The 11,950-nt window shown below is 35.0% G+C and overlaps 2 protein-coding genes across 2 annotated transcripts; one reads left to right on the plus strand and one right to left on the minus strand.

Annotated features, from left to right (window-relative positions):
- Positions 1-1,444: 1,444 nt before the first annotated feature.
- On the minus strand, positions 1,445-3,448 carry LOC140795311 (GDSL esterase/lipase At2g04570-like). Its single transcript, XM_073147810.1, has 3 exons — positions 2,996-3,448; positions 2,426-2,918; positions 1,445-1,840 (listed from the first exon to the last, which is right to left on the minus strand). The coding sequence occupies exons 1-3, from the start codon at positions 3,368-3,370 to the stop codon at positions 1,650-1,652; spliced, it is 1,059 nt and encodes a 352-aa protein (XP_073003911.1). The 5' UTR covers positions 3,371-3,448; the 3' UTR covers positions 1,445-1,649.
- Positions 3,449-4,706: 1,258 nt separating this feature from the next.
- LOC140794980 (triacylglycerol lipase 1) lies at positions 4,707-8,948 on the plus strand. The gene is made up of 9 exons (XM_073147311.1): positions 4,707-5,009; positions 5,291-5,401; positions 5,754-5,894; positions 6,149-6,259; positions 6,346-6,489; positions 6,573-6,613; positions 6,728-6,807; positions 6,924-7,019; positions 8,425-8,948. The coding sequence occupies exons 1-9, from the start codon at positions 4,839-4,841 to the stop codon at positions 8,745-8,747; spliced, it is 1,218 nt and encodes a 405-aa protein (XP_073003412.1). The 5' UTR covers positions 4,707-4,838; the 3' UTR covers positions 8,748-8,948.
- The last annotated feature ends 3,002 nt before the right edge of the window (positions 8,949-11,950 follow it).

Raw genomic sequence — 11,950 nt, forward strand, 5'->3', positions numbered from 1 at the left:
AAATTGGAGCCCATAAGATCTAAATGGGCCACCACCTTATTATTTGGGACTTGCCATGTAGGCCCAGCTGAAATTAAATTCATTAATTACTCTAAAAATTTAAATTGTTAAAGATGACGGTCCGATCGAACCCATCCACACGAGATCGGTTTAGAGGGAATCCTAATTCAATTGAAACACTGTAAACAAACTGTCTATTTTGGAAATTAAATTCTCGAACGAATGTAATATTATTATTGAGCACTATTCCTTCGACGCAAAGTAGATGTCAATGTTTTATAAAATTCTAGTTTCCCTACACTGCAGTGTGCCGTCCATGTCTTAATGGAGCATTAACTATACAAAAGAAAGGAAAAAAATAAGCCTCGTTGGCTCTTCAAATGAAAATTTTGAACCTATTCCACAACCTACTTGCAATGAGACAAAATTATGCTTCGCATTAAAGAGTACCTTAATAAATGAGTGTTCAATTAGGTTAGTAATATACCTTGGTGACTTAGGTCACCATTGATTCAAATTCTACCAAAACGGTGGGGGTTTAATATCCTTAGTAAAAGTTAAAATATACTTTTAGTAGATTTTTCATTTCAGTGCTGTGTGTGTGTATATATATGTATGCGTATATAATTTGAGTTTGTTATAATTTTATTTTTTTTGAAAAGGATTGGCTGAGTTATTCAACTTATATATTAAGAAGAGATAATATATTTGTCTAACCTATAATTAGCATATATGTTCATAATCTATCTATAAAAAAAATGTTAGTGAGTGGCAAATGTTCTTACTATGTACTTTTAGAAAGTGAAAACTTTTTTTCTCTCTATTATATATAGTCTCGTTAAATTATGTAACTCCTGGACCACTCCAAAAGCTTAAGATCTACTAGAAAATAGAAGAAGAAAAAGTACATACACAAGAACAACATATTGTGAAAGTAATCAAGTATAGTTGCACAAAATTGACAAGAAGCTTTTTCTTCTAAAAAATATAAAGCATAGTAAAATCAAAAGTTACAACAACTTAATTCTGATGGGATTTATGTGCGAACATGAGATCGTTTGCCTTTATTCCTAACATGAACGAGGCCTAAAGAAAAGAAAAGAAAAAAAAAACCCCTCTTATATGTAAATGCAATAACTTTCATACTCCTTTCAAATTGCCTTTTTTTTTAATCCAAAAGTTGTAATCTCAAGTTTTGAGGGCTATGTTTCATTCATTCCTCCATGCAGTTGAGTTCACTATTCTTTGATCCCAGCTCTAGCAAATTTTTGGAACTGTTGCTGGTATACTTGCATTTTACTTGTCCAATACTTCTGGGTCTCTTGTTTCTAGTTGATGGTTAAGTTTTAGTTTGTCTTAATTTCCTAATCCAAATTATCGGTGCTTTATATAGTCCAAACCTCAACCAACACTTGAGCATGCATTCATTGACAAGCAACAGAAGTTATGATCCTCCAATTATATATATTAATCAACTTTAAGTGTTTAGAAGCCAGGTTTATAGTTTTGATACATCTGACAGGAGGATTCGTCCTCAGAACCTAATTGCTGCTTTAACACGGTCAAAAGAGGATTAGTACAACAATATTACATCCGTATATGTGCTGAAAGAAAGAATATATCAAATAACAAGCTTGATAGAGGGTTGATCATAAGAATATATACAGAGTGCTCTTCATAATTTGATCTGCAATGATGTGGTTCATTCTGTCAGTTGGGTGGATGGAGTCCCAGAATACAAACTCGTCAGCATCTGGGCATGTGAAGGTTCTCGTGTTGCAGAGGAAGCTCGTCTCAAACAGTCCAGTTCCACAGCACCCTGTCACTGAGTTCTGGAATCCTGGAACCCATTTATGCAAACATTTATTCACATAGTGTTTTGTTATGAAGAAAGAATTGGGAAAATAAATAAATAAAAGAGGGTCTCATACAGACTTTGAAACCCTGACTGTAAACGCATCTAAAGTGTTTATATTTGCGTGTATACCTTTCATAATCTAAAAACTAAGGCATAGATAATCTTAGCTAAATAGAATGTGTAAAAATTAATATGAGGGTATTCTTAATTTTTATAATTGAATTGGTAATTGGGTGGCATTTGAGTGAAAGACAAGGGTACTCCTATAATTTTATCTATAAATTAATTATCTAAAATAACACTTACATTTAGTATAACTCAAAATAACACGAAAATTACTAAAATATCTCTAAAAGTTAACGACATTGATTGATCTGAGTGGTCTTATGCTTGAATATGAATAGAATGTGTTATTAAATATGATACGTTAGTGCTTATATCCAATGACAAGATATTAGAACGGAATCCCAAAAAAGCATCAGGTGGTTATATAGAAGAGAGGATAAAGCTAAGTATGAATTCTATTTAGGGTATGCATGGAAAATAAAAACCATCTTCAATTCTTACCGTAAGACGACGGATTTTGGACGACGTCGGCGAAGAAGTCGTAGACATTCCCGTACACAATTTTGGCGCCTGGCAGCTCGCCATTAAGCCGACGCACCAACCGACGCAGCTTCACATTAAAATCTCTGGCCAAGGCGTTGTACTCCTCGTTGCAGAATCCCACCGCCTTGGAGTTCGTCATCCTCGTCAATGGCAAGCACCCCATCGGAGGGAGGCTGGTCACGTCGATCTTCCGGCCGCCGAGGCCGTGGAGCTCACGGAGGAAGCCCTCCGCGATGCCCAGCAGAAACTCCTCGTACTCCGGCACGGTGAACTGCGACGACCGCTCGCTGCGCGGCGAGTAGTAGTTCTCGATGAAGTCATTGGTGCCGATGCTTACGATGTACAACGCCTCGCTTAAGGTGTCCTTCGCTTTTGCCTCTCCTTGGTAGCTCTTTAGTCTCCCTCGGTACTCTTTGTAGTACTCCAGTTGCTGCCACATTGGTATCACATTCTGCAGCACACAGTCTGAGCTGAATTAAAAATTATGCTGACACGCTGACATTTGATATATTTATTTTTCTTACTTACAAAAATATCAGCGGTAGCATTGTCTAAGCCGGTTGACGCAGAGGCAAAACAGACGCCGGAAGCGAATTGCTCAATGCCGTAGTCAGGGTCAAGATATGCGGGGACGAAAGAAGGGAGCCCGAAGGCCTTCGACAAGTAGTCGGTCGCAAGCCGGCCGTTAGAGAACCTGCCGGTCGGCTCCTCGTTGTCGAAGTCGCGGCCGTAGGGCCTGAAGTTGGCTTTCGCGGTGGTCATAATGTAGTCGTTGTTGCCGGAGTCTACCGACGAGTCCCCGAAGACGACGATCGTCGGAACTTTAGCAGTTGCCTTAATAATGTATAGTGATAATAATCCTAACAGGACTAGCCACAGCGAGTATCGCAATGACATGTTCATCTGCAGCTGTAGGCAAGCTTAGTGGTAGGAGGTAGGAGGGAAGGGGATATAAAAAAAAAAGGCTGCGTGATTGTGGTTAAATAGTTTTTTGTCCATGCTTCTTGTACATTTATTAGCAGCGTTAATTGGTTATTATTGTTATGGTGGGTGAACTACGCGCGAGAATCGTTCTTCTGGAGGCGCAGGAAGTTCCAACTACCAGCAACGCTCGTGATAGCGGCAGGCAACCCTCCACCCAACTGAATTAGTGGGCATTGAGACAAATACATAAATGCCATCATCATCCATGCATATATATATTCATTTTAATCTAGTTCTCTTTTGAGTAAATTTTTATATTTTTCGCTTGATTGACTGTGGTCAATCTGCATCGAAGATTAAATTGATTTTAACTTTGACCCTTGCAGACCTACTCAAACTATTTGCATTATTAAATATGTGAAGTAAAATAAGAAATAGATGATCATGCAACATGGAACGAAGAATAAATCTTTTGCTTTTATTATTGTTTGGATTAATTTTGTCCTAATAACATTTAATGAAATAGAGAATATTTCGTTACTTTTGCTTGCAGAAAACTGAAGTATCTAAAATACTCTCGATATAATTTTAACTTAACTTAAAAAAACTTATTCAAATTTGTTATATAGTAACTAATAATTAATAAAACTAACCATAGGATATTTTTGAGAAATTTTAGATAAAATATAGAATCCAATGATAAATATGCAGTCTATAAAAAGAAAATAAGGATTTGATAAATTAAAAATAAAATAAAACGAAATATAGGTCAGGGAAAGTACTCTTCTATTTTATTTTTTCATTAAGTAAGTACCTCTCAAAGTTAACTATTGATTAAAATTGATCAATCTAAAAGATTAAATATTTTGTATGAAAAAAATTTATTCTTGTTTTAATTGTTTAAAAGTTTTATAGGTATCAGAAACTTTTGGATCTGGCTAATTTGTGATTCATTACTATGTCGATTATTTAACTCTTGTCTTTTTGTACAGCTCATGCTTGGACGACAGGCTGTTTAAATAATTAAGATAGAGAGACGTTAGATATTATTATTGAATAATAATGATGGTTAGTTAGCAATCTTAAAATAAGTATAAATAAAATTCACCCCCATCATCCAAGGATGTTGTGACTTCTCATATAAAATAAGACCAAAATAATCATTGAGAGTCTAAAATTAATCATATATATATATATATATATATATATATATATATATATATATATATTATCTCCAAGAAAAAGAAAAGAATAGAAAATAAAAGAAAGAAGAAGAGTAGACGGCCAAGCTTACCGGTGGTGATCGGATCCGCTCACCCGTTTACTTTTTTAACTTTTCCTTATCCAAGCAAAGGATACATCTATCTCACTGCTGGCCAGCCGCTGACTCACCGATCAACCTAAAAAAGAAGAAACGAAGAATCCGTCGTCGTCGTCGTCCTCCCAAATGGGAAGAGATCGAGTCGCCCTCTCCGTGGCTCTCATCCATCTCCTCTTCCTCGTTGGGAGGATCCACTGCTCCTGCGAGCAACTCCTCCGTCGTAGGCCGGCGCCATCCACCCCTGGACTCTGCGCTCAGCTCCTTCTCCCTTCGGGGTATCCCTGCTCCGAGCACACGGTACGAGATTTGATTCATTCGAGTGCCAATCCTCGATTCGTAGTTGGACGACTTAACTTTCTTCTGTTGGATTGATTTGGAAATTTACTCAATTCGGTCTCAATTATGATGTGAATAAGGGCTCAATCGAAACTATATTTCCTATAGTTTGTCGATCGTATTTATCTGATAAAAAATTTGGCTAATTTTGTACGGTAACAAGATGCATTACGAGCGTCATATGATATGTTTTCATTTTCTAGGAATATTACATCCTTTAGTAATATTAATAGCATATTCAGGTTGAAACGAAGGATGGATTCCTTTTATCTGTTCAACATATTCCTCACGGGAGAAATGCTTTGGGAGATAAACCTGGCCCTCCTGTTTTCCTTCAACATGGTCTTTTTCAGGTGCTCTTCCTTCCAATCTGTACTATTCTTGTTGTTACTTCAGATTATTCCCTGTTTGATAGATATCATTATTTTCTGCTTAATTTTAGATGTGCGAGACATTATAACTGACATGTTAGTATTTTCGACCAAGGATTAAAGCATCACCGGCACTTGGTGTGCCGCTGGTATGCCACTGTGCCAACATAGAGGTGTTTGGCATGGCCTGCATGCCTGGTGTAATACGCCAGGCTGTAGGAATTCTTCTGTACCATGTGAGCTCATGCTGGCCGGTTTTATAAATAGATGCTTTAGACTAATCGACTGTATTTTGTCACAAGTTTTCATATATAGATACTTGAATAATGGACAGGGAGGGGACACATGGTTCATTAATTCTGTCGAACAGTCTCTCGGATATATTCTTGCTGATAACGGTTTTGATGTTTGGATTGGGAATGTACGTGGCACTCGCTGGAGTCATGGGCATACCACTTTATCTGTGCATGATAAGGTATACATCTGCTTAACCTTGATGGCCATATTTGTACTTTTACAAAAATGCATTTCCAGTTTTTTTTTATGCAGAAGTTTCCTGTATTCTGGTTTTGTCTTTCATTCTTTTGGTGTAGTTATTATCTATTTACTCTGTTATACATATTTCTAGACAACGTTGATATATTTCAGAACTCTGCTTTAATTAGTGAATTTCCTAAATAAAAAGAATTTCCTCATTTAGCATTACAACTTATCTTGGATATTTCACAGGAGTTTTGGGATTGGAGTTGGCAGGAACTTGCTGAATATGACTTGCTGGCCATGATAAGCTATGTTTACTCAATAACACACTCCAAAATTTTATATGTAGGCCATTCACAGGTATAGTTAATTTTGAGCTTGACAGTACTATAGTTCCAAGAGTTACATAAATTTCTTAAATGAGGTTCAAACATTTTAATTCACAGGGAACTATAATGGGTTTGGCTGCTTTAACCATTCCGGAAATAAATGAAATGATTGATTCCGCTGCTCTTCTTTGCCCTATTTCATATTTAGATCATGTTAGTGCCCGCTTTGTTCTTCGAGCAGTTGGCTTGCATCTTGATCAGGTAACCAATAGTTTTGATAAGATGATTAAATTAACACTTTCAATGAGAAGTCTTACCTCTTACCCTATCGATTTTTTTGACAGATGCTTCTGACTATGGGCATTCGTGAGCTTAATTTTCGAAGGTCTGTGAAGCCTTTTCTTTTCTTTTTTAAAGTGCAATATTCTTTTTTCTTGAAATTCTTACTGCTCTGACTGAGCCAATGTTTGTGTGTATATACCAAATGTTTGTGAGGCAGTGATATGGGCATCCAGATTTTGGATACTGTATGCGAGGGCGGAAATGTTGACTGCAGCAACTTGCTGTCCTCAATAACAGGTTTACCCAATTTGCATTTGTTCTTCTATGTCTTGTTTTATAGACACTTTCTTCTAGGCATTGATTTGCAATAATCTAGTATTTTCTCGTTAAAGAGTACATTAAATGCTTTTCAGGGGAAAATTGTTGCTTCAACATGTCTCGGGTAGACTATTATCTGGAATATGAACCTCATCCATCATCCACGAAGAACCTGCATCATCTTTTCCAGAGTATGCCTTCAAATATATTTTCTTACCTTCTTTTGAGAGAGTTCTGACACAAATACTTCAGGCGCAAAACTAGAAACATACACTGTCTTTCAAGCATTCTCCTCTTGTCAGTCAGTGCATATGATAGTTATAATTGTTACTTGATGGTTTGAAGTTTCATCTGAAACTGAGGCACTTTGTGTTTCGGTCCTATCTGATCTCAAACTACTCCTGAAACCAGCATCCAACCAACCCTAATAACATTTTCTTTAAAGTATGCTTTTTAGTCCTAGGCTGGATTTAACTTGAATCCAACTTGTACCTTACTCAATATCAACCTCATTGTTTAAATGCTATTAGAATTTGTGCAATGCACTGAAAAAATAGGATAAATGAGAATATTTTTAAAAAAAGTCCAAAACCAATACAACGAAAGTAGAACCGGAACTGATCGAAACGTTTCATTGTTTAGCTGAAGCTGAAACTGAAACCGAAAACGAAACTTCGAACTATGCTTGCTTCTATCAAATAGATTATAATCATTTGATTGAGATCTATAAGATTCTTGGTTGTCTGTTTATTTTGGCAGTCTTATGCAAATTTTACTGGGGTAGCACTTCTGAAGAACAATGTTCCCAAATAACCTGTAAGAGTTAGAAGTAAACGTTCTCATACTGAGAGGAGAGAAACAAGGGATTTTAAGTTTAGAAAACAAAAGCAACCTCATCATATTGTTTTGACAGAGGTATGTTTGGCATAATGTTAAGATAGAATATAAATGGCCCTGGATATGACTGATATAGCAGGCTGATTGTTTTTCTATGAAATGTAGCAGTGTCAGAAAACCTCGGTGGCTCATGAGAGCTCATCTGGTTTCACATTCGGTCAGAACTTGCTTGTTTATGAAATGAGCTAAGCTTGAGCTCAAATTTTGTATGCTTGAGCTTATCTTGGCTCAATCAATCTGGCACAATAGGAACTTACATTGCAAATCCGCACTATTGATGAGCATGACAAAAACACCCAGAAGACGTGAATCTTTGGTAATGCTAATAACATTGAAAAGTTGGTTTTAATTTAGATGTTCTGTAAAACTGAGCATAAATATTCATAAATTCAACTTGGGCATCTCTGATATATGGATTATCTTCTTTCTTTCACTATAAAATTGACTATCGAGACAATTAATGCATAAGCAAGAAGATCTATGTACTTCAGATCATGTACAGCTGACTTGAATAGATATTTATTTAGAAGCCCTGAAATCAATTGTTGCCTAAAGAACTGAGCATGATTCCATGATTTATACACATATTTGCTACTCCACCTGTATAATTGACAAATTATTTCCATGTACCTTATCATGATTTTTATGATTAGCATCCTGCTCCAGCTATCATCTAAAATGTCCATTGATTCTTCGCAGTGATTAGAAAGGGCACCTTTGCCAAGTATGATTACGGGTGGTTGGGAAACCTAAAGCGGTATAACCAGCTGCATCCTCCTGTATTTCCTCTGAACGAAATACCAGCGTCATTGCCATTGTGGATGGGTTATGGGGGATCTGATGCATTAGCAGATGTAACAGATGTCCACCGTACTATCAAGGAGTTGAGTTCTGAACCGGAATTATTGTACATTGATAACTATGGACACCTCGACTTCATCATGAGTATGAAGGCCAAAGATGATGTATATGGCAGTTTGATTAAGTTCTTTAGATCAAGGGGTTTATCTAGTAGTTATTAGAAATGCTTAGCTGTATTTAGAACACTCAATCTGTACAGAGTAATCTCTCTCAACTATCTTATAACAGTTGAGAACATCCCAAGTCATATATAGTGTCAAATCCCTTGATCTTTGTACATATAACGGTCTTATATTCGTCTATTATATGCAATGGATGCATGTAAACATACATAAGAAATATATACATCATTTTAATTAGTACCTTGTGACGTGCAATCTATAAGAGGTTGAATGAGTTATATTGCCTCGTCTTAGAATTACTTCCAAGGATTTCAGTGTTATTGGCTTGGAGCTTAAAAAGGTATAGAGTACTAGTTTATTTCTCTCCTCTGAAAAGTTTCTTATTTGCACGTACACCCTTCAAGTTATATTTTTTTAACCAGTTACAAGTTAAAAGCTTAGTAGTTTAACATACCCTTAAACTAAAGATATATGTGCAAATAAAAGAGCATTTCTTCCTCTCTTTTTTATAATTATCTTAGACAAAATCTTAATGGTTAATAGATTTGAGAGATATACACACAAATATAAGATTATAAAGGGGAATGCATGTTATATGAAAGAAAAGGCTTTTATATTAAAATAGTCAACAGATTGTGTCTGTTTTCCTTTATAAAAAATAGTGCTTCCAAACTATATTATCCAAATCATCACGTACCCTAGAAAAAAGAAATAGAAAAAAAAGAGAGCATTCAAAGCATGCCCAGATAACCCACTTCCCAGTTGCAGTTCATATGCAACTTCCATTTCCTTCACGCATCCCTCCACTTAGATCAACTACAATAAACTAAACGTGCAGGGTCAAAGCTGACGACAAACCAGTAGCCATGCGTTCATCACCACCTTCTTATCTTTTTTGAGAGTGAATGGCTTGAAATATGTTTTGAGAATCAAGCTTCAATAAATTAGACTCCTATTTTAAGTTGTTTGATAAGCAGCAGATCCAAACTTATTTCAAATCAAATATTACTTAAGCCTGAATCTAACTTGAATTAAATCTTGATTGGTCCACGCTTTATAAAATTATATCAAACATGTAACCAATTGGGCTCAAATTAACTCGAGCCAAACTTATTATTATTATTATTATTTTCTTTTTTTCTTTTTCCACAGCCATACTTACTTACGTGTAACAGATTCATATTCCTCTCTCTCTCTTCAATTTTCCACTCCCTAAGATCTATAATTCAAACACTAAAGTCTAAGTATTTCTTTAATTCTTCCAACTTTTGAGCAGCCATTTCCATCCACGTGATTCAAATGAAAGAAATTTCTTCGCTTAATTCCTTCGGTCAAACTACCTAACTAACTATAAGTAAACACCTGAGAGCCATTATAAATGCACACACACCTTGCATTGCTTCTTTTGCATTACAAACTTAGAGCTAGCCTACTTCAGCTTTAGCCATGGCTGGAAGATCCAAAGCCTCTCCTGCTCTCCTCCTCCTCCTCCTCTTGGTGTTCGGCTCTCTCTTCTGTTCGATCGAAGCTAGGCCGCTGAACTCGGCACCGGAACGTGAAAACGGCGATGGTTGTGCGTTCTTCGACGACTTAGTTAGCGATCTAACTCTCGGATATATTAAGAATGGCCATGGATTCTTAGATCTCGAGACATTGGTTGCTGTTAAGGACTCTGGTCCGAGCCCAGGTGCAGGGCATTAGAAGATAGTTGTTGTTAAGAGAGTAATTTATGATGATTGAAGACTTTATTTGTTAAAACTCTATTTTTTTTTTCTTTTAATACTTGTTAATTTGGTGTGTTTTGCTCTTCAAGAGCTGCTGTTGTTGAACAAATTAATTGATTTATTATACTGTGTTATTTATTTACAGGAGAATTTTCTTGTTATTTTTATGCCTGAAAGTGATGGTAATCGATAGCTTCAATATATAATTAAAAATTTATAATTACTTCTCTTGTTAAATGCAATCCCATTGGGTTGTGTTAATTTAATAAATTTTTATTAATAAACCCTGTATGCTAATTATATCAAAATTTTCAAATTATATGCTATTTCTAAATAATTTACGCTCACAAGTACTCAAACTACTGACTTCGCGCCACAGTTTGCAAATGATCCTTATTAACTTGATTCTTTAAATTTATGATGAATTCAGGATCAATTTTTTTTAATCTATTAATTCTAGCAAAAACTATATTAAAAGCATCAATCCTTGTAGAGAAATTTTTTTAAAAAAAAGTGAGAGATTCAAATTTTGTTTAGGCCTGGTTGCTAAAAATCCGAAAAAAAGAACAATTTAATCTTTAATGTTCAAATGGGAAATCCTCTTCCTATCAAACCCATAATCTATGTCATAAGCTACCAGATTTATTATTTATTACTTATTGGGTGACTAGTTATTGGAGATGTGAACTATATTGATATTTTAATTAAAAAAAAGTACAAAGTTATAATATTTATTTATTTATTTATCACTTGCCACAATTGGATAGAAGTCGAATCACTCTGATATATTTATCTATATATAACTTGCTACATTTGAATTGAATAGCAGGTGAAGACTCGAACTACTCCAATTCCTATCTGAATGAATTATAGAATATAGATGCGTGTAAAAGTTCTACACTTTAGTCCTTTATTAATTTCTATTTCTTTGACGCATCCCTGGATCTTTAAATTGACTCCAAAAGTTTGGCTGGTCGTACGACTTACGTACATTCAACAAATAAAAATATAGCAAAAGAATTTTTATCACAGAACAACTTATCATATTAGTATTTAGAAAACTTTGCAAAAATTTCCCTATATTATGGGGGTTTTATGGTTCTACCCCTACCTTGCTTTATCTAAAAAAACAGTCTTTTTCTTTTATCAAAAATATTTTAAAAAGCCTGTGTGTTAATTTAAACTCATATTAGCTTAATAAAACATGAATAATCTGTTTTATTTAAATTAGTATTTTTTAAAAAAATTTAAAATTATTCTCAATAGTTTATGCAAGGCTCTTTCTACATAATAAAATAGTAGGGGTAACTTTAAATTTAAAAAAAATTAATTTCAATTAAATCACGAGTTTTTCTGAATAAAAATTTTATAACGTAGAGCTTCAAAATTTTAGAAAGCCACCCACCATTATTTAGAAATTTATAAAGAGAGTTTACAGGATTTTTTTTTTTCCATCTACACTCCATCTCAACTTAGGTACATCTTGTTTCATAATATCATGAACACCTAATTAATTTT

This window comes from Typha latifolia, chromosome 9, assembly GCF_019914945.1.
Source record: "Typha latifolia isolate L0001 chromosome 9, TyphaL0001v2, whole genome shotgun sequence".
In the NCBI taxonomy this organism is placed as follows: Eukaryota; Viridiplantae; Streptophyta; class Magnoliopsida; order Poales; family Typhaceae; genus Typha; species Typha latifolia.

What these genes read in the sequence shown, in the direction of transcription:
- LOC140795311 (XM_073147810.1), bottom strand. Translation starts at nt 3,370, where the DNA reads ATGAACATGTCATTGCGATACTCGCTGTGGCTAGTCCTGTTAGGATTA. An exon ending in ATGCTACCGCTGATATTTTT is followed by an intron (nt 2,919 to 2,995) that starts GTAAGTAAGAAA and finishes TGTGTGCTGCAG; the next exon opens with AATGTGATACCAATGTGGCA. An exon ending in CCAAAATCCGTCGTCTTACG is followed by an intron (nt 1,841 to 2,425) that starts GTAAGAATTGAA and finishes AATGGGTTCCAG; the next exon opens with GATTCCAGAACTCAGTGACA.
- LOC140794980 (XM_073147311.1), top strand. Translation starts at nt 4,839, where the DNA reads ATGGGAAGAGATCGAGTCGCCCTCTCCGTGGCTCTCATCCATCTCCTC. An exon ending in TTGGCTTGCATCTTGATCAG is followed by an intron (nt 6,490 to 6,572) that starts GTAACCAATAGT and finishes TTTTTTTGACAG; the next exon opens with ATGCTTCTGACTATGGGCAT. An exon ending in CCTGCATCATCTTTTCCAGA is followed by an intron (nt 7,020 to 8,424) that starts GTATGCCTTCAA and finishes GATTCTTCGCAG; the next exon opens with TGATTAGAAAGGGCACCTTT.